This window comes from Bacillus rossius, chromosome 3 (genome assembly GCF_032445375.1).
Source record: "Bacillus rossius redtenbacheri isolate Brsri chromosome 3, Brsri_v3, whole genome shotgun sequence".
NCBI lineage: Eukaryota > Metazoa > Arthropoda > Insecta > Phasmatodea > Bacillidae > Bacillus > Bacillus rossius.
Window position 1 is genome coordinate 112,284,425 of NC_086332.1, and position 24,552 is coordinate 112,308,976.

General features: G+C 37.1%; 2 protein-coding genes across 3 annotated transcripts in view; one reads left to right on the top strand and one right to left on the bottom strand.

Moving 5' to 3' along the window:
• Window positions 1-8,209, bottom strand: LOC134531148 (probable pterin-4-alpha-carbinolamine dehydratase). Its single transcript, XM_063366767.1, has 3 exons — window positions 8,063-8,209; window positions 4,001-4,123; window positions 1-306 (listed from the first exon to the last, which is right to left on the bottom strand). Exons 1-3 carry the CDS (start codon window positions 8,207-8,209, stop codon window positions 127-129), a joined length of 450 nt encoding a protein of 149 aa, XP_063222837.1. The 3' UTR covers window positions 1-126.
• Window positions 8,063-24,552, top strand: part of LOC134531147 (uncharacterized) — a 22,129-nt gene continuing 5,639 nt past the window's right edge. The window contains exons 1-5 of one of the 2 annotated variants that reach the window (XM_063366766.1): window positions 8,063-8,368; window positions 9,314-9,504; window positions 10,355-10,589; window positions 13,596-13,779; window positions 18,576-18,788. In XM_063366766.1, coding sequence (XP_063222836.1) covers window positions 8,305-8,368; window positions 9,314-9,504; window positions 10,355-10,589; window positions 13,596-13,779; window positions 18,576-18,788 — 887 coding nt within the window. In that variant the 5' untranslated portion in view covers window positions 8,063-8,304. The remainder of the gene's footprint in view (window positions 8,369-9,313; window positions 9,505-10,354; window positions 10,590-13,595; window positions 13,780-18,575; window positions 18,789-24,552) is intronic. The other variant, XM_063366765.1, reaches the window with a different exon arrangement.

Consider the following 24,552-nt stretch of genomic DNA (forward strand, 5'->3'; position numbering starts at 1 on the left):
TTGAAATAAAAACATTTATATAGCAGTATTTCATTGTGAAAACATACAAGTGCTAAATGCACCAGCCTTAAGAGAGTGGAATCAAGAACAGATCTGCGAGGTGCGATTGTGGGGACCAGACGGCACTCAGCCGCACTTGGCCGCGACCTCCTCCATGAAGGTGGCCAGCTGAACGTCGCGCTTGCTCACGCCACTGACGTCGTGCGATGCCAAGGTCACCTTCACCTTGTTGTACACGTTGAACCACTCAGGGTGGTGGTCCATCTTCTCTGCCTTGAGCGCCACCCGCGCCATGAAGCCAAACGCCTGTCGAGCACATACACACACAGGCACGTTCAGCCCGCTTCTGGGCGGCAGGCGAACTGCGTCGGAGACCATCAAAAATTTCCTGTGGGTTATGCTTGGATGCACTCAAACACAAAACTTTGTTTGTGAGAACAAATGACACTTTTGCTAACAATTCAATGTAGTATAGTGAATCTGAACGAAAACTAATTGCAAGTCTATAGGATAATAATATCAAATAAACAGAAGTTTCAGTGGGTAATTTACTAATTTTTGATGTATATAGTTTGTCTACCTCTATAGATTTCAGTGTATGTTTTCCTCAGAAACTAATTTGGCTAGCTCTAGATGCCTTGAAATATAAGAAACTAGTATACCTCTTCTATTTAATAAACAATTTAACTTGCAAATGACATCATTGGCTAACTGCACTAAAATATATGTATGTGTGACTGTGACTGGAAACATTCAACAGACAAGAGCACAGCTTCAGTAGCATAGGATAGGGTACAGTCAATTATTATAAAATTGTTGCACATTATCTCTATAAAATTTAAATACACTATGTACACTGGGAAAAAAAATCACTACTAACAGTATCAGTTAAAAGAAACTGATTTTTATAATAACTACAAAAATCTTATTAAATAAAAACAGGAAAAAAACTTTTTTTATAAATTTTAGTTTAATAGTGAACAAGTTAAATTTAGTAATGGATCATATATATATATATATATATATATATATATATATATATATATATATATATATATATATATATATATATATATATATATATATATATATATATATATATATATATATATGACCCAGAAAGTGTGGCATTTTAGTTCTCGGATCCATTACTAAATTTAACTTGTTCACTATTACACTAATATTTATAGAAAAATTTTTTTTTGTCCTGTTTTTACTTAATCATATTTTTGTAGTTATTATAAAAATCAGTTGGTGTTAACTGATACTGTTAGTAGTGATTATTTTTTTTCAGTGTACATAGTGTATTTAAATTTTATAGAGATAATGTGCAACAATTTTATAATAATTGACTGTAGCCTATCCTATGCTACCGAAGCTGTGCTCTTGTCTGTTGAATGTTTCGTCACAGTCACACATACGTATATTTTAGTGCAGTTAGCCAATGATGTCATTTACAAGTTAAATTGTTTATTAAATAGAAGAGGTAGACTAGTTTCTTATATTTCATATATATAAATAAATAAATTAAAAAAAAAAATGTTGCCATTAAACAGCAAACAGGAGACCATAATCCGTTGAACATCATCAATTAGTTCTGCCAACCCCATCAAAAACTGTTCCTCTATGCTTAACCATGCCACTGGAAGAAGAATTAAGCCGGCAGACAAGTATTGTAAGAACACCACTACCATGCCTCACTTGTTGGGATATCAGAATCTAGCTGGCAAGGTAATGTAGCAAACATGCCACTACCACGCATCACCTGTCAGTTGTGCTGAAAGAGAGGCTACTCAGTACTGCTGGTGTGTAAGCTCATGCTTTACAACTCTCATTTCACTAGCATTAGGACTTGTACAAGAAAGGTAGACATTAAAGGCAGTCTTTGCTTTTGCACTGAAGCCGCACCGTGGTGCTGAAGTTCACCAATGTTTCGCTGTACGTTGCAGCCAATCACAACTGACATAAGTGCTGAAGCAGGGCTGTCGTAAGGGAGGGGCTAGAGGGAGCTGTGGTGGTTTTGTTAAGTGATTTTGGGTTTACCCTGATAGGACCAAAATCATAAGTCTATTGTTAACACAATTTATAGGAAATATTACGAGATTTGCGGTATGCGCAGATCATGTGTAGTGTTATGGCCACGGTAATGTTTACAGTCTTCAGATTTTTTTTTTTGTATTGTGAGGTATTATTAAATGTACATGATACAATGCGGAGGGATACCGACAAAATTATTTGAACCCTGACTTTTTATTTTTCTTGACAACTCTGACATGAGGCCATTTTTGTGTGTCAACTTGTACAAGGCTTTTTTCAGCTTTATAAAGAGACACAATTCGATTGGTTATGAGTAACCATGTTATAGACACTTAGAGTTCCTTAACATGTGCCTTTGATTTCCCACGTTCCGGGGGAAACATCAGACCCCACTAGGGGTACCTACACTAGGTATTCAACTTTACCACACTATGGGAGAGTACAAAATGAAAAATGTATTCTAAGGTCAACAGAAGACTTGAAGCCGCAGGTGTTGTTGGAAGTATTTCAAGCTAACTGCACCACTAACAACCCTCTCACTCTATAAAATATTACACAAAATTAACTAAAATTAATATTTTACAAAAGTATGTTAAGTATTTTTTTTATTTATATTGGTACCAATATATTTTGATGGTAGCTATTTTAATAAAATATTTTTGATTAGAATACTCTAAATATTTCTGTATGCTGAACAATCTGAATCAATTTTAATTATGTTGACTTGTAGCTAGTGAAAACGTAATGTTATATTAAGTTTGCACTAGCTACAAGTCAACATAATTAAAATTGATTCAGACTGTTCAACATACAAGAATATTTAGAGCATTCTATATTAATAATATAACATACTAGTAATGTATTGCAGCTATTAGTGAGCGTTGTTGGTTATGTGTAAAACAATCTTGTACTGTAAAATTAATCCTACTCATACATAAAAGTGAACGATTAGACATTTTAATGTTTGTTACTCAATCATGACTTTACAAATGAGAAAATTTGGAACTGTGTTTTGAAACAGAGATAGCTCGTAAACTGGTTTAAAACATACCTACATATTATGAAACTCCACCTCTTAGAAGGTGAAAAACGGGCCAATACAGTTTTATGATTTATTACAAACATAGAAGGTAATTACAGTTATTACTTTTGGAGTAACAATAACAATTTTCTCTGTGTTTGCCAAACAAAATGTGAAATCTTGAAGATGATATTGTTGCTCTTAAGTCAAGCAATGTGGTTATTAAGTTTAAAACATTGAGTTGGCATGTGGTTAATTACATGCTAAAATACCATAATTTTCAAATTTACATGTCTGTTCACAGTTACATTACCAATATTTAGTATCATTGTAATAGTTACTTATATTAAATACATACTTTTTAAATGGAGCATAACACTCTTGACTCTGAAACTAATTGGGAGGTAAGTAACACATAGGATATTTTATATTATTAACATCCTACTTTAATGTGAAAGTTTGTATGATTAGTAAAGTTATTTAATTTTAAAATAAATTTTTAGGACTATTGAAAGTGGAAAAAAAAGTGCAATTTTCCAACCTTAGTGAATAGCCATTAAATTACATTTACCAAGATAATGTACATGAGCCACAATAGCATTAGGAAGTGACCTACTGCTTTTGTCAAAAATTTAAATAACATTTTGTTTTCATTAGCCTATCATTTTATTAAATTCTTATAATAAATTTGAACAAAACTAAAATATTATACATTATATGGTTACTAAATATTAATGATATTGTGAATTTAGGTAGTTATTTTCATAGCAATGTATATAAACAAAGAGCAGTCTAAATCAGAATGCTTTGCATCAAAATGGAAACTGAACCAATACAACACTGATGCTATAGCTAGGGCAACATTAAATGTGATAGAAAGAAATGACCTGAACTTAGAACTTTCACAATTTAATGTGTAGCCTTCATTTTACCAGTTCATACCTCATTGAAGTCTTTGAACAAAAATTCCTTGTTAATAGCATCCCTCTCTGAGCCCAGCGTCCACCCCTTGGACAGCAGAGGTGCCAACATGAGCTTGCGTTCCTCAGGGGTCAAGAGGCCAGACTGCGCGACAAACACACACTCACACCACACTGTCACTGCTGCGTGCTCCCATTGCATGTGCAATCAGAATAGCACTCTTTCATAAGCCTTCAATTAAAATAGATAAAACCATCAAACAAACTTATAATCAACATCAGTAGGCATACACAGACTTCACTGTAGAAATAATGATGAGGCATTATGTGACACTGAAGTTAAGTTTTAGCAGAGTAGTTTGAACACGACTGGCTCGCCTTGCTGCGGCCAGTGCACGATTCTCTTGCCGAAAACAACCTGCATCACTCAATGAGACCTCGATGGCCGACAAATGGCACATCATTAGGCCTATACCAAAAAACATTAGTTAGCCTAGACAAAGAAATGGCAAATTATATAAAGGTAATAATTTCTAACTTACATTGTTATATTTAGACCTAAAAATGAACTACACAAAATACCTATTACTTTTTTTTTGTAGGGCTAGTCCAGAACCTTGAATTATACAGAGCCCAAATATAATATGTATTGTTATGAACGCACGAGAGACCAGACTGCTATGCCAGGTTCGGAGCTGGCTGGCGGTCCTGCACGGCCACTGGCCACACGCCGTGTCACGTGCCGTCCACTGAATTTAGAAGAATCTCAGCAAAGATGATACTCTGGGATCAATACGTAGGATGATATCTACGACTTGGCCAAACCTCCCAGACTGGAGTCTCGTAAACGCCAGACGTGAAAGTTCACTATGGCTTCGGTGTTACACCGTACGTCTGACACTACAAATGGCAGACGTCCTGAAATTTAAATTACCTAACTTATATAGAAGGCAATAATTGATCCATGGTTGCAGTGGCGTAGCCGGGATTTGTGTATGGGGGGTGTTAAGAAGCATGCCCCCCCCCCCCCCCCCCGTATTAAAGCAAGGGGTCCGGGGGGCCTCACCCGGAAAAATTTGGATTTTAAGGTGTAAAATAGTGCTATTTTAGCAGTTTTCGGTACTTAAATTTAAATATTGTAATGGTAAAATTTTTATTAATTTTAAAATGAAATTTGTTTGAGTGATAAATAAGAAATTAATTAAAGATTTGGTGCTAAGGTGGGGGGGGGGGGGGGGGGGGGTTGAACTCCTAACACCCCCCCCCCCCCTGGCTTTGCCCCTGCATGGTTGTCGTGAGGTCTTCTTGACTCCTGTGTGAGGTTCCGTGGGAATAAGAACCGCCCCACACTCTGGAGACATCTTGCCCAATGTTCTACGCTTCCTTAAACTGCATTATTACTAGAAACTTCCAATTCAAACTGAGTAAGACACCGAAAGAAACAGTTCTATGAGAAATATTGGATGACATGATTTCTACCCGGCAAACTGTGATAAGGTGTAAAGTCAAGAAGAAAGTGTGCCTAGTGCAGACTCAGCACAAAAGGAAATGATACAATTATAAAAATAAATATAATGAACTAGGAGAAATTAAATTGCAAATAAGGATTAATCAACACTTCTAATGAAGGGCAGTTCACTATAGCACTAAAAGAACTTTACTATGAAACATTACAATAATTAAAATTAATAATCAAAAACAAATATCGGCAAAGTAACTATAATAAACAACATGAAAAAATACTGAATGGTTACACTAGTATTAAGCTTCAGGTGTGCTGCAATCTGCAAGCTTTAATGCAAAGCATTTTATGCTTGATTTGTTTCAGCTGAATGATTTTTTTAGCATGAATCTTGGTTATCATTATTTTTTTTGTGTGTTGCCAATTATGGGTAATATCATTATTGTAGGTTAAGTTATGTAGTTACCAATCACTTTTGTGTTTAGGTTTTAATCATAATGAATGAGCAATTGCCATGGTAATCAAATGTTTGAGTCTTTGTAGAATTTTGCTATAAAATATTTTTTAACTTCGTGTTCGGTTAGCCTGTTAACTTATCAGCAATACTCAGTTTTTTTTTAAATAAACAGCTCTGAAGGCCCTCTAACACTATCAGTGAGTCAAGTGTGTAGCCATATATTACCATGAAAACTGTGTTTTAAGTAAAGACTTTCCTGCTGTCGGGTTGTATGGTTAGCAATAGAAAAAGTTGGGATGGCCTAATAAAACCAGAACCCCTTGGGACCTAGTGCAGCATCAGTAACCTGCAGATAAATGTATTTTTCTGGAGCATAAAAGCAGTGGTGGGGGATGAAGCAACTTTAGAATGAATGACTCTGTCCGTCTGAATGTCTGAAATTTTCACTTGCTGTTGGGCTTCCACCCAGTTGCAGGAAGTCCTCCCCTTACTTACATCTCCTCTAGGTCCTTTGCATCTCTCGCTTCAAGATACTCCACTCCCTCAGAGCATCCACTCGTGATTCTTCCTCCCACTGTACCCACCTCTGTGCACTTCTTGTTTATCCCCTTGAACAGACTTGCCAACCTTACTGCCTCCCTCCTCCCCTGCAGTGTTGCCCACCCCAGCTCCCTTCATCCCACATGGCCTGTGCAGTCCTGTGTGAACACAAGTTCCTTTCATGACAAGCAAATATCAAATAGAATGTTTAAAATTTTACCACAGTCAAATCAAATTGTGAATATTGTTCTCGGTGAAACTGTGTTACACTTATTCTATAAAATACAGGATTGAAGTAAAAAAAAAAATTGCTTAACTTTAAGTAGTAATGTTTGAACTGATTAAGTGATTAACCAATGGTGCCCTATTTATAACATAATTCAATAAAAATGATAAAATAACTATGCAAAATATTAATTTTGAGCATTTATTGAAGCAAACCGATTGCCACCTAGTAACCAACTTTATTCAAGTAAAACCTATACCTACAACACAAAATAAAGTATTATATTTTCATGAGAGATTCTTAATTTTCTGATGTTTTGAATCTTTGCAACAGATGTGAAGCTTCACATCAGATGCTTCCGAAGCTTCTAATAAATCTAATTGTAAATTTTCTGGCGCAGTAAGTCATTGAATATTAAAAAGCTTTTGATTGAGTCGCTTAGTCGAAGCTTTGCACAGGCCTACCCTCTTGCCCTTCCCTTCCCCACATTCACATGACCCATCTCGCTGCTCTGTGCTGCACCTTTTCCAGATCCCTTACCTCCATCACTAGGTATAGGTTTCAAACCACCGCCTCATATTAAATCATTGGCCTGACTAACGTGGAGTACACCTTTGCCTTTACCGTCGGTCCTATTCCCTGCAGGGTCTCACCTTCTTTACCCCCTGCTGCACCTGGTATAACCGTCCCACGTTCCGCAGGGTTAACCTCAGGTACTTGAACTCCTCTGCCTCTTCCGGCAATAAACTTCCTTCAACAGCTGAATGAATAAATTAGGAGCTAGGTATTAATCATGTTGTCAGCATTTGGATCAACTGGGGTAGATGAGAAGTTGCAAACATGAGATGGAGCAGTAATTGGGGCAGGGACTGGGGTGAGGTACCTGATAAAACCCACCAGCTCAAGCCAAAGCCTACCATGTTTTATGAAAACCAGATAATCTGTTTGCAGGTGTGTGACTGACCACTCACCTCTATGGCCCCAGCAATAATAAACTTATTGCAAGATCAGTATCAAGTATCTTTAGAATACACAAAAATGGCCACCACCCTCCTTCCCCCCCCCCCCCCCCCCCCAATACACAAAGTTTTATAATTTTATATATATTACCCCGTCAATAAATTTAAAATATTGATTTTTATTTATTGATTGATTGATGCACTACATACTTGCGATTGTGTTTCCGCCCTGTGGTAATTAATTAGACCATTGTATTTTAGTAAACCGCGTTATGACATTAACATGCAACCATCATTATTTTGCAAAGGCCTGAATGGAGCTTTCAAAACCTTATCTACTTGTGTCAAACTATGTTAAGGTACCTTCTTGAGGAAATATAAACATGAAATGTCTCAACTGCTCAATAAACATTACATTCTCTGCTGTTTGAGAATCTTACCATTTTCCTCGGAGATTTCACAGCTGCAGCAGAGTAGCAGGCACGGTGCAAAGTTGAAAGCGCAATGACATGCGCCGACACTTGTTGAGCCCTGGCTAGGACAATCTTAAGAAACATTGGAGAATTTGTTATTATATTGTTGGCCATACTCCACTCTTGCACGTTGTTATATTTGTTTGTTTTTGGTTTGTGGTATTTTGTATATTTATACTTGCTTATGCTCGTTCACACAACAGACGGAGATGAAGTATAAAGGTTACGTGTCTAAAGTTGTTACCAAACAAAACAAACTTCCACCTATTTTAGGTAATATTATATTTCATTACATATAAAAACACTTGTACTTAACCTCTTTAACTTGACTACGTGCTCAATTTGCCAGTGTTCTCAAGCAAATTTTTGACGGAAGATTTTTTTCTTTAATTATTTGAAATTTAAATCTACAAAGCAAACTATAATACGATGATGTGGACGTAACTAGGAACATGATATATTCCTGAAACGTTCATAAGTCGATAGCGTTTCAGCACAATGGCGGTCACGCGCGAGATTCAAAATTCCTTATGTTATTAATGTTTTCAAGTAAAAGAAAAAAAAATGCTTCTTCTGTTTATGCATTTATAAAAGTTTTTTCCTTCTTTAGTAATTGAAGTTATGAACTGTGTTTATAATTTAAAATTTGATCATTAATTATTGTAAACAGGTTATGGTACAAAATCATTGTGTATATTTGGTTATATATATCATCAACAGTTAAAACCTGTTCTTTGAAGTGACAGGTATAAATCATATTCTGGTGCTTATTGACTGGTTTTCGGCTTTCGTCATGTGTATTTGTTGGCTGAGTTAAATTCCTGGTGGGTTTGCCCTTGATTTTTCACTAGCGGTATACATGGTGGACATTACCGTCAACACCCGTTTCTACCATAATACAGTTCTTTTGGACCATTGCTCATCTTAGACCTCCAGTATTTTTGTTTTTAGACGTGACGGAGGGAGGTGGTAGAGCTGTTTAATCGTTGGAACTTGCATCTGGCAGGAATTAGGTTTCAATCTCAGTCCGTCTGTCCACGTTTGGGTTGTCAATGGTTTTCCAAAATAGCCTCATGCTAATGCTGGGAAGGTAGCGTATAGCATAGCAGGCCATCTCCAATGCCATCGTCAGTGAGACATACCACCCAACACTTACCTACCTACTGCATACAGATGTGTAGCCCGTCACTGTGTATGATCTTTGTGAACCTCTGGCAGTGTCGTTTGAGCACGGAGACTTGTTGCCCGGAGAGGTTGCTGGTCTGAGGTGCGCGGTGCTGCGGAACCCGGATGACGAGCAGCGGCTTGTTGCCGTGGCAACACCGCATCTGCAGTACACAAGCAGAGTCCCCAGCGGCGCAGGCCTGACAACCACCTTCATCGCGGTCCACAACAAGAAGACAAACAAGGTGGCTGACTGGAATATTTCTATTCATGTTTGCTGCTTTGTGCAAAACTAAAAATTAAAAAGGTTACCTGCTGTAAATTATTGCTGTAGTGAAAGGTATTTTTTTTTGGGCACGTTCAGGGCCACGCATGTAAAATAACGACAGTCCAACAGTCAGGTATTTAAAACAAGTTGTGATAAGCTGTTGTGTGAAATAAATAATACAGATGAGAATTGATCTTCTTCAAAAAATTTAATGGAAATGTATTTATACCTGTAATATGAAGTGTAATCAGTTATAAAAGAAACATTATACTGAAATGAAAACAGACAGTAATGATAATTTCTGAGTGAACTAAAAATGCTGGCAGTGCAGTTATGCAACCTAGCAACCATCACAGCCTAAATCCACCCAAAAATCTGAACCCGAGCCGCTTGAGTGGTGCCTGATTGCAGAATGTGCATAGCCATAGACCTTTCACTGTAGCTTTCTAACTGCCTGCAACGGTCCAAATGCTGAACTTCATCAGAATCACATCTTGACTTTCTTGCAACATGATGTTCAATGGCAATTGATAAGTAAGATTTTACTAAAAAACTTATAGGTATCTATGTTGCGAGCTTTAATCTTCAGCTACACTAAATTCAAGATAGAAACATGCAAAAATATTATTGAAAAAACTTCAGTTCTGTAAAGTTAAAAAACTATAAGGAAGCCTTCTCTAAAAATAATACAATTAAACAATAATTATAACATTAATTGTTACATTAACATGAAAGGTACAAATAGCATGCATCATCATAAAACCTGTTCACCTAGTGTAAAAATTAGCATGTATGTCTGTTAGTACAACCACTTGGGTTTGTCTCAGGTTCGCTTAATAGAGACAGAATGCTTCACCCTGTTGCCGTCCATCGCGAAGGAGACAGGCGCAGCTGCTGCCGATGACGTGGTTGACGTAAGCGTGCAGTATGCACAGCTCAGCAAGTCGTTTGGTTCTAAAATGGCGAAACGCAAGCAAGAGCAGATAGAGAGGACAACGATCAATGCGGACAACTTAGAAGGACAGCTGGCGGAGCTCACACAGACCATGGAAGTGGCAGAAGGTGACTTATACATCTACTTTAACATTGTGAGTGCGATTTTGAAAGGGATTGTGTTTAGGTAGCTGCTGTTATATTTTATATTAACAACATGTAAGTAGTGTTTCAGGTGGCACATTTCTGGTAGAATCTGGTTGTTTAGTGTGTGTGAATTTGTATGTTACATATCTGCATTACATCTAAAGAAGTTACATAGCTGTGTCTTGATGCTTCCTTGTAAATCTGTCACCGGATAAAAAAAATTGCGTTTAGGTAGCCTACCAACATAATAACATGTGTGTGATTTATTCGTAATTTTAGGCACATTTTGAACCATAAAAATTGAAGTAGGCTGGAAAACCATTCTTAGTAAAAGCCGACAACTTTGTTTGGATTCTTAAATGAAGACTCTGAGTTTGAACAGTTTTAGGTCCTTAGTGGTCAAATAGTGGATTTTAAAATAGCTATAGTATATTTAACTGCTTCTCATAACCTTTTGTTATCAACCTTTGAAAAATAAACTTATGCTCAGTTTTTTTTAATTACTGTTCAAGCAGGACTTTGATCAAATACAAACAATTCAGAAAAAAATTAACTTCTTGCTATAATCCTAATTTTAAGTTAATTTCTGAAATTGGTGTTCACTAGTATTTAATTATTTTAATTTACGTAAGCTTGGATAAGAAATAACATTATTTTATTATTACATATTATTATTACATTTATGAACTTTCAATGTTGGATGCTGTGAACCTTGATTGAAGGTTTTTGTGATCTCAGTTATGTACATCTTGGCGTATGTGCAGAGGCTACATCTGTGTAGAGTTGCTACCTGTTGTGTGTAAAGGCTGTAACAAGGCATGTTCTAAAGAGTATTATCAGGAGCATTTTTTTAATGCACCCTTAATAGTGAGATACGAATGTGTGAATTCTCGTGAAGTATTTTCTTTTAGACACTAAGTGGGCAACTCTTTATCCTCGTATGTTGTCAGTCAGGACAGGCGTTACACATGCAAAGGTTAAGTCAAATTTGGAGTTTTTGTTGACAGGAAAAACTATCTCAAATTGATTCCAAAATGTTCACATTAGCTGGACCGCACTAGTAATTGGTCTGAGAGCTTCCTCCTCAGCTCTCCAAAGACTCTAGGCCAAACCTGACTTATATACTCCCTCGGTTGGTATCAACTTCGTGGGAGAACCCTCCAGAAGCATGGAGTTTCTTCCCTGCCTCCATGGGTGGTAGAAGGGGTGGTGAGGTTAGGTGACTACTCACGTGATTCCCCCTCCACTTGCACTCCTGAGGCGTGCCTTGGAGTGTCTGTGTATAAAGCATGCTTGGGGGGTAAGACACCAGAAGTGCCTCGCTGTCCTGCTGGTGGTGACACATCCAAGGGCTAACTCACAAAACATAGTTACAATTGGTATTACTTACCTCAACAGATATATCCTAAGATGCTGAAACTGTAAAGGAGTATACGAGCCAGCATAGCTTCAGGGTAATCATTTACAAGAAAACTAGGCGTTAATACTTTGACATACAACAGTGTCATAAAGAATAGAAATGGCAGTGACCAGCATGTTAAATGGGCACGAACGCAAAACCCGCAACAGGCTCAAGAAAGCCTGCATGACACAAAAAGGACAGATCAAATTACTGAATTACAAGTTATTACTAAATTACTGAATACTTGCTTGTACAAGAAAGAAAAGAGAAAAAAATAGGTTAAACATACCGAAATTCAGGCATCGGGGACACGCTCAAACCCTGCATGGCCTCGTGGACGTTGGTCAACTTAAGTGCAAACTTACATTACAAATTAATTAAACATTAAATTTAAATGGTGGAATAGAAATAAACAAATTAAATAGAAAGAAGCGTTTGAAGTATAAATTACATTTCTTGAGCGCAGCCATAGTGCACAACATACACACAAACGACGACCCATGAAAACTACAACAAATAAGAAACTTTATAAAATGCATGGCCATACAAAGCCTGAGGTTCCAGTCACAGAGGTCAACACCATGGTAGTGACCTTTGACCTAATTAACGCATTACTACAAATCTGACCGAAAGAGGCGGAGGCCTCGCCAACACCTGTACTTGTGCATAACACAGGTGCCACAGCGCATGCGCCAAGCAGAAGAGGGGTGGCACACACAAAAAATAATGACGTCAAGGCACTATGGTAGTAGTGGTGGGGAAGAGAAGAAGAGCTGGAAGGCGACCGGCGTACGAGAACACATCTTCAAAACGGTGACATCTTCAGTGGATTAATATTTATGTCTGTGAACATGAAGATAAGCTTAATATCACAACTTCACCTGCACAGTTTTAAAATGTAAACAGGTAAAAAACTACTGTTTCCTAATATTGCAACACATTACAAAGCTGCAACAAATTAATAACTAGTGATGGCACAAATCATAATTTTTTCGAATCCGAATCCTGGAGTGTACCTCAAATATAGTCCAGAAATCCTAATCTGTCCAGCATCAAAAATAAAATAATGTACAATAAATTAAAAATATTATCTTTAGCGTTGAAACATTCAACCCTTCGAATGGTTGTTTCACAAACATACTTTCCAGAAACAATACATATTGTAAATTATTTATATATAATTACATGTTAAAAGTACTATGTCCTGGGGAATGGTAACAGAATAGGTATGGAGAAAAAATTGGTCTAGTTAACTTCAGAGGTTATCAGTGTTGAATTTTTTAACTTACTTAATTTCCTTTAGTATTCTCCTTCAGATCTTTATCCTTGAATACTGTTAAGGATTTGATGGTATTTGAGGATTTTATTGGCCCACTCCTATTAATAACTGCATACCAAAATATATACGTATATCTGTGACTTTTTTTTTACCTTTGTGAATGAAAGCCAGTTAATGCAGTGTTTATTATGGATTGTGCCATCAATCTGTGAGGAGTGTTTCCTGCTAAGCAAGTCATATGAAGCCCTCACTCTCCGATGCAACTCTGTTTTGTCTTGCACTCTGAAATGTGTGTGTTTATTTCTAGAGGACCTGACTTTCTCGAAGGATGGCTCAAGCTTAAGAGAGCTACTGCCACCCAGAAACCCAGAAGCTACTGGTGTGAGTCAAGTATATGAACTAACCAACATTCTATCAGCAGAAGAGCTGGAGAGTCTGGACATCATCTGCGACGAGGTCTTGACGGAACCCAAGAGCTACATTAGGCATTCGTGAGTCGTAATTACATTTCATCAGTCAAATTTGCATTGTTTTTATATTTATTTATTACTTGAAGCATTGTATTTTCAGTGAATAAGTACTAACAGCTTAACATGTCGTTAACATTAACAATGAAGTCATTACTCGTTAGTAGAGACTCGAATAATTCACTATGGTGATAAACTCAAAAAATAAGTGATATTTTAATACTTTGAAGTTGAAACATTTATTTTATTCATCTTTTACACAAATTCCTACAAAAAATGGGCTCCCATTGTACGAATTTTAGATTTTCACAAAATTCTTGGCAAAAGTATCTTAAAAATTGTGCATCGTAGAGAAAAAATGCACAGGATAAACTTGTTGCAAATTTAATTTTGATCAAAAAGGTCTTAAATAAATTTTTCATATCATTAACTGTTTAATTTTATTGACAAATATACATATGCCCTGCTGTGCAGCTGTTTTGTACTTCTTCCTCTGTAACTCTAAGCCCTTCTGACCGCTGTCAGCTATGGGAAGAGTTAAGTTGCAAAAATACATGCTGTGTCTGTAAACTGCATCAAGTAAGCCACTTTTGACTGCCTCCTTAACAGCAAAGGGGAGGGGGAAGATAACCCTTTATAATGGTGGGGAATGGAAGAGAGAGAGAGAGAGTATGCTAATGAAGTTTGTCAAAGTGTCCTCCCACTTTCTCTCCCTCTGCCTCCCTCCTACCTTCAGCAAAGTTCGCCTCTTCTCCTGCCTATTTTTCATGGAATTCTTAACTTTTACTTTTTATACACTTTATTTCTGAACATTGGCTTTTTTTCTGCAGTGGCAAAACTCTTATCTTTTCTATTCACATTTGCGGCTTTCAGTTTAAACGAAGCCATTTAAATTACTCATACTAAGGAAAGTTACACCAGAAGAGCTCTTGTGAACACTGCTAAACCAGAAAGAAGCCAATGTTGAAGTTTTTCTGTGTCTTATCTTTCGATTAATGCAACTTTATTATTAAATTCAACAAGATAAGACATTAACGAAAAATAATTTCTGTAAAGTAATTTATATGCAACTAGCTGCAGTACCTGGCATTGCCCAGACTGAACACAGGGTAATATATTATTCGCAAGTTAAAGCAAAAAGTATAGCACTATATGACAGTATGGTGGACTTAGAGAAATGACTCACAATTGTTCTTTATATGTCTATGACCTATGATTTTCTGTTTACCCATGGCTATGGGTTGAGCGGTTTAGAAGTTGATGCGCTGCATGTAGTGGCGAGTTAAACAAAATAGATAGCATACCTGTAAAAATCTTCTTCATGAAATATTTTGATGTGCCAACTTTCATGGTGATCAGTTAAACAGTGTTTGAGTTTATTGATGTCATACAGACATACATACATACATACATACATACATACATACATACATACATACATACATACATACATACAAACATTAAATTTTATACGTATATATATATAGATAGCTTATGATAAAAAAGTTTTTTTTTTCAAGATTCTAAGATATCAATACAAGTGCACACAAAAATTAAATAACCTCCATTTTTGTTGTGAATGTCTAAATAAAAAAAAACATGTGAGTGAGTCTTTTAGTATTTGCCAGTGATGTGTATCATCTGACCTCAATAATGAGCATATTTATGTGTTATCATGTTGCTAATACACGTATACATAATGCAAAAATACGAAACTCTGACACAAAATTTAATGTAAAGTTCTTTAAAATAATACTGAGCATGATAAATATATGCAAATTGTGTTTTCAACCACATTTCTGAATGTGAATCTCATGTATTTTCCGCACTCGCCTCTAGAATTTGCTGCGGAAGCTGTTAGGTTGACATGTTGAATAATTTGATTAGCAGACAGATATTTTAAACTATATTACTAAACGGCCCAGATTAATGCAAAGATGACGTGAAAATATACTAAACCCCAGCTTTGGAACTGATTTTAGACAACGAATTTTATTAAAATTATGCATATCTTTTTAAAATTCATTAAACAGTTAATACTATAAAGCATCCCTTTGGCTTCATGAACTTCGGTTCGTGCCATTCGTCACAGATGGCAGCACCGTGGTTGTTACACATTTCCGTTTCTTCACTTTTATTGCATTCACAATATTACTTCCTCCAAATGCTGTATAATGAGAGCTAAGATTTTACACATTAAAAAAAAAAACAGTTTTTAAGAAAAATTAGCCTTCCTTTTTTCAGCTTTCTACTCGTTAGTTATTAGTGACGATGAAGGGTAACGAGATAAGAAGCTGAACATGGACCTAATGAATGAGGGTGAGAAAACCCATAGGCTCAATGCAACATGCATCGTGTTCCCCTTTTGTGGGATAGGAACAGTAAGTCTTGTTGGGAGGCAATAGCTCTGACTATTGAACTCTTCTGGTTCCTCGGCACATCTCATTCATTACTTCTATCGCCAGTCCATACATTGACCGATTCAGTAACAAAAATCACACAAAAAAATTGATAAAATTTTTTTTATATAATGCATTTTAATCATAGGGGAGTTAGACAGTAACTTAGTTGAGATTTGGATAGTTATTTTCTTATTGTGTGGAAAGGTATGGCACCATCTTTAAACTGGGGGTATTGAAATATATATTTCCTTAAATTCTAAAAAATTAAGCCCTGCTACTGAAGTACAAAAGAGTGTACAAATTTGTTATTTATGTACTTACCACATTAGTACTCTGTGCATAATAGATAGCAAAAATAGATGTTGGGTATGGAAAAAAAGAGCTTACATAAGAATAAGTTATGGATACAAACATAAAGTTTGCTATATACAGTAGAGTAAGTGTGTATATTATTGATGTTATTGATTGGACGAGGAGAAGGGTAACACGTAAGAATACTTGCTTTATAAAAAATTTGAAGAAAATAACATCATAAAATTTGTACTTGTTATAACACTTTAATACAAGATACTGTCTCATTACTTTTTAATAACACATCTTAGACAGAACTTTGAAATAAATGTTTATTCACATAAAAAATAATAAAATATGATCTAACCTGTTATGTACCTATTACAATATTGTTTCGGAACGAATACAATATTATAAGATGTGATGCCTGGACTGTGTTCGTGACTGGTTGTTCAGAGCGAGAGAGATATGGCCAACCGCCCGTTTGTTCCTAAGTCGTGGAGGATATGTCACCCACTGCCGGCTTGTCCTAATGAGGTTGCAAATTTTTCCATCACTGACTGGTCTGCATTCCAGTGTGATAGGTCTGTTCACGACTGTAATGCTGTGACTATGGTGGTGACTGGTATGTTCGGAGCAAGAGAGATACTGCCCACTGCCGGCTTGTTAGTGGGTCGTAGCTACTGTTCCATCACTGACTGCATATCATGCTGGTAGCTAGAACAGCACCCAGATGTGATACGTGGATTGTGTTGGTGAATGATATGTTCATACCGAAGAAGATACTATACACCGCTTGCTTGTTCGTAGGTTGTAGCTGCTGTTCCACCACTGCCTACTGGTCATACTGGTAGCTAGGTCATAACTCAGCTGTGATGTGTGGACTGTTTTGGTGACTGGTTGTTCAGAGCGAGAGAGATACGGCCCACCACCCGTTTGTTCCTAAGTCGTAGCTGCTGTTCCATCACTGCCTGCCCGGCATGCTGATAGATAGGACAGCACTTGGCTGTGATGCTTGGACTGTGTTGGTGACTGGTATGTTCAGAGCGAGGAAGATACTGCCCACCACCTGCTTTTCCCTAGGTCGTAGCTGCTGATCCATTGTTGCCTTCCTAGCATACTGACAACTTGGACAGCACCCGGCTGTGATGCCTGTACTGTGTTGGTGACTGGTATGTTCAGAGCGAGGAAGTAACTGCTAACTGCTTGCTTTTCCCTTGGTCAAAACACTGCCTGCCCGGCATGCTGGTAGCTAGGACAGCACCCTGCTGTGATGCATGGTCTGTGTAGGTGACTTGTATGTTCAGAGCAAGGGAGATACTACCCACCACCCACTTCTTCCTAAGTCGTAGCTGCTGTTCCATCACTGCCTGCCCAGCTAGGACACAATCGGCTGTTTTGCTGTGACTGTGTTTGTGACCGGTGTCTTTGAGCAACGGGATGCTACCTAACGGCCACTTTTTTCAGGCCTTTCTTGGTGTTGTATCACTGCCTTCTGCCATGCTAGTCAATTAGGACATCATAGTGTGATGTTGTTACTGTGTTGGTTCTGATGTGTTTGGAGCAAGGTAATGCTGCCCAACTGCCATATATATTTTTTGGATGTTGCTGCTGTTCTATTACAGCATGCTGGTCAGTTAGGATTGCACCCTGCTGTGATTCTGAGGCTGTTGTTCAGTGCAAGGGAACGCTGCCCAATAGCTTTTTATTTTCAGGCTGTTGCCGCTGTTCTATCACTGCCAGTCCGCCATACTGGTCAGTTAGGACCTTACTCTGCTATGATGATGTGACTGTTGGTGACTGGTGTGTTCGGCACTAGGGAAGGCTGCCAAATGGCGAATTATTTCCATGGAGATGCTGCTGTTCTTTCACTGCCTGTCGGGCATGCTGATCAGCTAGTACTGCATTTGGCTGTGATGCTCTCATTGTATTTGTAAATGGTGTGTTCGGAGAAAGGAATATGTCGCCCACCGCCGGCTTGTCATAATTCCGTCACCGCTTTTCCATCACTGCCTGCCCTGTATGCTGGTGTGCTATGTCTGAACCTGGCTGAAATGCGGTTACTGGGTATTGGTGACTGGTGTGTTTAAGCAAGTGATATGTTACCTGCTGTTTATTTGTCCCCAGACCGTCGCATCTTTTCGATCACTGCCTTATTGCTTTGCTGGTCAACCAGGACCGCACCCGGCTCAAAGCCCTTCTCTACGCAGATTGCCTTATCAAGTTTGTGAGGCTTAATGTCAAGGACCTTTCGAAAAAGGACTTGGTGCTCTGCCCATACTCCGTGCTTATCAGCAACAACATCCTCAACAACTTCACTACCAGTGTGGGTAATAAGAGGTACGTGACACAATTAATTTGCTTTTCACTCCACCGAAATTAATTAGCAACCCCACACACAAACCCTACTGATGAATATTTTGCATCGTGTCAGTGAAACCCTGTTATAACCAGGGTGTCTACATTCTGGAAAGTCTGGGAAATGACAGGGAGGTTGCAATTGGTCAGGGAAAGTCAGGATATTTACTTTTAAACCTGTAAAAGTCATATAACTCTCAGTGATAGTAATTTGAGAGGGCAATGTAATGCTTGGGTATGCCATCACCCAATCTTTGTTTTATTTTATAGTCATACACACTGTAAAATGGCATATGAATGAAGGTTTTCTTTGAGCTAGTAGGTACAGCTACGGAGATTGTAGAGGCTGGATTGTTTTTAATCTTTCTTAGAAAATTTAAAAATTGGTAAATTGTTTTTAAAAATTCATGACAGAAATTGTTAATTTTGAACATGGATAAGTCAGGGAAATTTGCTACAAATTTGTGTGGACATTCAGGTAACACATTTCATTATAGCTTGTTCTGGCTTTTCATGATTGGTCCTGACCATCAGTAGGATTTTACAATATTCTGAAGCTTTTACTACGTAAAATGTAAATTCTTGGAGCAGCCATGTTGGTTGAGAGGTCACCTGGGTGGTGCTTATTTGATTTTCGGCGGGTTCAAACAAGGTTTTTCTTCCGCAAGTAGAAGACGTAGCAGTTAAATCCAATTAGCCATTGGGTTTCATCAAAGTACTACTGTTTCCTCCCAACAGTGTGGCTACCTGACCGGGAAAATCAGGAAACAATAATTTAAAATATTTATTGCCAGCAAATTCAGGAGAAACCCATTAATTTTTGAAAGTGATTCATACTTATTTTCTTGTTTAGGAAGTTGAAAATAGCTTAGTTTAAAACCTGCCGCCATGCCTACAAACTGTGTCAGTTATACCATTTTTTATATTTGTTTACAGCCCAATTAAAAAAACTACTCGCTGTGCCGACATCACATTACTTAATACAATTTTTGAACACTGTGGTGTACTGGTGAACCTCACAGCAACAGCAGATGTGACACGTGACATATGGGTTGCCGTGGTATGTCTGTTAGGGGGAGGACAAGCCTGACACTCAATTTCTTTCTTCTCTCATTTATTCTTTTCACTTTTACTTATGAATATTTTCACTGATGGCAATAGTAAACAGAAGGCATGACCAACTGAACACTAATACTATGATTCTACACGTGAAAGATTAGATGCCTGTTCGAGTGGCATCTTCTGCACATTGGACACCAGCACTTGGCCAATGCAGTTGTTGATTCGAATTGCACGGTTAATTGAGGGGATGTAATCTCGGCAGAAAGGGAGTCTCCCGTTTTTTGTTTTAATTTTTTTTTTGTTCCTCACATGTAGGAAGCATAGTTTTTTTATAGCAAAACCTTTAATGTGTTGTGGCAAGTGCTTCAATGACATAGTTTCTGGAGTTCTCCTCCCAGTGGTAAGTGGAACCCACTGACCTTTTTTTTTTTACCCTGTTTTTTGCTTTATCTTGTTCTTTAGTCATTTTCCCCCTTATCCCTTTTTTTTTATCATCACTGCTTTACATCCTGTTTCGCAGTGGGGTTCAAGCCTACGGCTAAAGGCTCTGGGTCCAGATTTTCACATCTTTCGGGACGCCCCATACCCAATGTGTCATCTCCCCTTCGGATGTCATCGCTTTCACCTTCAGCCCTGTTTCTAATTAAAATGGCCTTGCGGGGGCCTAGCCTTCGATCATCCTCGCTAGCTAAGCACGTAGGGAGATAAGTCTCTACAAAATTGAATGTTGCTCAATTATTTGTGTGATAATATCCATGACTCAAATTAATGAAACCTAATATATAATTTTTCAGACGTTAAAGCTTGAAAAAGAACATCTATTAGAGTTAAAAGGTCTAAATCAAATTGTATTCATTTTATAATAATTTTTAATTGGAATGTTTTGTTTAATAATGTTGCTATTCATCATAAGGTACTTACTTAGATATTAAGCAAGTTCAATTACACTGGTCGGTCCTTAGTTTTTTTATTTTATAGTTTAAACTATACTGTATCTAACCAACTGACTTCTTTTTGTAGCTAGATCTCATCTGTACTATTTCTGTAAGTTGAGCCAAAATAAACAAAAAAATTTATTTCCTTGTCAGTTCCTCTACCTGGTTCTGATGTGCGTCCAGTAGCTGTTGTGAATTCAGTAGCGGCTGTGCGTTCAGTAACGGCTATGCTTCCATATAGGTTGAACGTGTTTGTGCATGCTCCATGGTTTTTTGTACGTAATCCTGCTCTGCTGTATAACGGTTCGTTATATACAAAAATAAACAGATGTTGAACGCCGATTGTAATTTTTGTTGTTTTTATTTTTTCATACTAGGATGCATAGACAAATTGAACCCAATGTTTCATTCACTCGTTTCACACGTACATCTGCCCGTCGAAAACTGCTGGTAGCTCGCGCGAGGAAAATTAACGAAAAATAATATTTTTCAGTAGTCTTTGACTGCAAGTACACGAAATTAGTGCGGCCTTAAAGATGACCGCACCCGGCGAAAACGAATTTCGCCCTGAGCCAAAACGCCTACGAAGGTGGCCGTAATTTCTAATTATGTCCGAACGAAATATAACATATAATTAGGTTAATTTAAGAATAGGCATGGCTCCGACCACCAACGTGAAATTATCTCTTCAATAACTTCTACATTATTAGCGAGAAGCCACCGAACGCGAACTACTTGTGCAGCGTTCGACGGACGACTGGTGAAATCCTGCCACTGTCTCCTCCACGCAGGGAGTAGACGTCACATGACCTCACCGACCAATCACACGCACGCTTCATTCACGTTTACAGATACAAGCCAATCACCAAACAAGTTACAATACATGAAAAAACCTTGTACATACAAAACTCTGGGCTTCCCCTGATCTGTCTCTTTTCAATTTCACATCGAAATCGGGGACTCCCATTCTCGTTCTCTCTCCCACACCGTGAGACAGCAGTTATCACACATTTCCCACGACCCGTGGTGAGTCCCATCTTTTATCTCGGTTGGCGGGGAAGCACTGTTTCTTTCTCACTCCCACTTACAGACCTCTCATGCCTCTCTTTCTAACCATCACACCAGACACAGTCCCGTGTTCTAGAATCATTCCACAGGTTAATGAACACTACAAACAGCAATTATAATACAAATTACTTTACAAAATTAAAATCATTTAGAAATAACCTGAAAAAGTAGGCCTAAATAGGCAAAAATCTAGTACAGCGGCTCATTTGTGAATAATTACATAAAAAATAGTAGTGATTGAAAACGTTCTTAAAATACAAGGTACATTCTTAAAACACATAGCAAGTTCAAATAACATCAAAACGTCTGAATATACTGTTTCATACTTATACATCACTCAAAAAACATTGACTTATTACTGCTTACATATACAAAAAAGAAGTTGAAAAGAAAATTATTTATCTTGGAGGGCAGGGTCTTGCAACGTTACAGCTGTTTAGTGTACTAATGTTTTATCATTATTGAGTAGTTTTTTAATTGGTTCTCCAATTACTTAGTAAACATAAGGTTATTTGTTATCATCAATAAACATAATTCGTCTTTGTACAATGTCTCTTCTAGTGTTCAATAAGTAGGTACGCTATCACCTCTTTTATTTACTATATATATTAATCACTTAACTAAAATTCTCAACTAATCTACAGGATTTCTTTTTGCTGATGACTTAAATTAAACCAGTTGACAATTGTCATTTTATACATTTTACTGTAATTGTTGACTTACGTTTCATTAAATCAATCAAAATGAAGCCCTTTTCGTCCCAAAAAAAGGTAACCATCATTTTTCGACTCTAGTACAGAGATTGCTTTTTCTGGAGATGTTTACTAAGCGCCTGTACTTAAAGCTACATGCATTGTGTATTCAAAGTCCATGATGCCTATGGCCGAGGCATCAATTCCATTCCCAGGCAGCAAACTTCTATGCAGAGGGGTTAAATAAATTGGTAGAGCATTGCAAAACGTGCTTGAAACTGAATGGCGACTATGTGAAAATGCGATGTGGATATGTAGTAAACTAAAAATTTAAATAAAACCTTTTTTTCATGAGTTATTCTTTTTAATGACCAAACACTACTTACTTTCCGGACACACCTCGTATATATACTAATGTGATCTTTTCTTAAAATTTTTCTTTTGCTTGCTACTCACATAGTTTAAACAACGTACAAGAACTACTAAATTGTGTTAAAGAAAAGCACTTTTATCACAGAGGTAATATAATCTTACAGAAATAATAATAATTTTTGTGTTAATTTTTAATTTATGTACTTAATATTTATTGGTGATTAATATTATATGGTTGGCTTGGTTTTACTAACTCTGATGTAGCCAAAATGTTAGGCTATGTATATTTTTATTAACATAGTAAATTTTAATGAATATTCTTAGAAAATAGTGGGGGAAAAACCTGGAAATTTGTTTTGCCAACAGAGTGACCACCCTGGTGAGAACACTGATGCCAAGACATTTGACCCATTTGTTTATCACCGCTGAAAAGCAGGATGCAATGCATCGATGCAACAGTTTTATGACTTTACTGTAATCAGCTACCCTTTCATCATCCTTCAACCTGACATAAGTAAAAGTTAGATGTAAAAATTTTCTTTGAAATTGTAAATTCTGGATTACCTATTATAAATAATATCAAAGAATGGTTCCATTATATTGTATAGAGGAATGTGCATGTGTCTGGTATTTCATTAAATGCACTATCATTCTTTAGGTTTAGTGCTCAATTATATTATAATGTGAGGCAGAGAACTAAATCACAGCCTGTTTCAAAAACTTAAATATCTGTTTAAAACATTGGAAACTTTGAATTTGATGTATTGGTTTAGAATGCTGTGAGATTTGCTTGGCAGCACCATGAGCACCTCACTTGGTGGAACACTGCTTCTTCTTGTGTTTCAAAACCATGTTGAATAGTACATGAATGTATGTACTCATAGCAGACATGGGAGTAAATAGAGCCTGTGAATTATGCATTTAACCTTTAAGTGCCGAAAATGCATCATACTTGAAAATTCTTTTATTAAGATTTAATGACCAATGTTACATGTATAAAATGATTGATAACTGCTTCAATATAAGTTTTTCTTATAAAATCTTACATGTAGATGTGATAGTCATTGAATAGTTCACAGGATGTGTTTTCATTAGAGCTGGCTCAAAAATGTGTCAGTGAGCAGGAATAATTTAGTGTAACAGTGATTCTATTGAATTTTATTTTTCTGCCTGTATTATCAGAATATGTACTATGTTGGTAGTACACGTGTCCCTCATTTAGCACGGCTAATGTGTTCCAAAATTTTTTGTTCATTCAAAATTGTGTATTCTGAAGCATTGGCCTCCATAAATAACAAGGCTAATTTACTTAATGTGTTCCAAAATGTATAGGGAAATATTCTTTATGTAATATAAATGAATATAATTAACTCTCAATGATAACTATGACACACCATTTGTCTTTATAAGCCTACCATCAAATACTTTGTATGACAAATACGACACCACGTAACGGGAGTTAGGTGGTTATGTACTTATCATCAGTCGGCTGGTTGGCTTGCCCGCCTGGCCCTTGATTTTTTTTCATTGCACCATTCATTTAACAACCTTTCCCATGTGATTTACCTGTTCATTTCTGTTCTGGTATCTAATGTTGATAGAGTCCTTATTTTGTAT

Bases quoted from the DNA above. Each gene is read 5' to 3' on its own strand.
- LOC134531148 (XM_063366767.1), bottom strand. From the start codon at position 8,209: ATGGCCAACAATATAATAACAAATTCTCCAATGTTTCTTAAGATTGTC. The intron at 4,124-8,062 runs GTAAGATTCTCA...TTTGTCGCGCAG, and splicing joins TGAAATCTCCGAGGAAAATG to TCTGGCCTCTTGACCCCTGA. The intron at 307-4,000 runs GTATGAACTGGT...TGTGCTCGACAG, and splicing joins TGTTCAAAGACTTCAATGAG to GCGTTTGGCTTCATGGCGCG.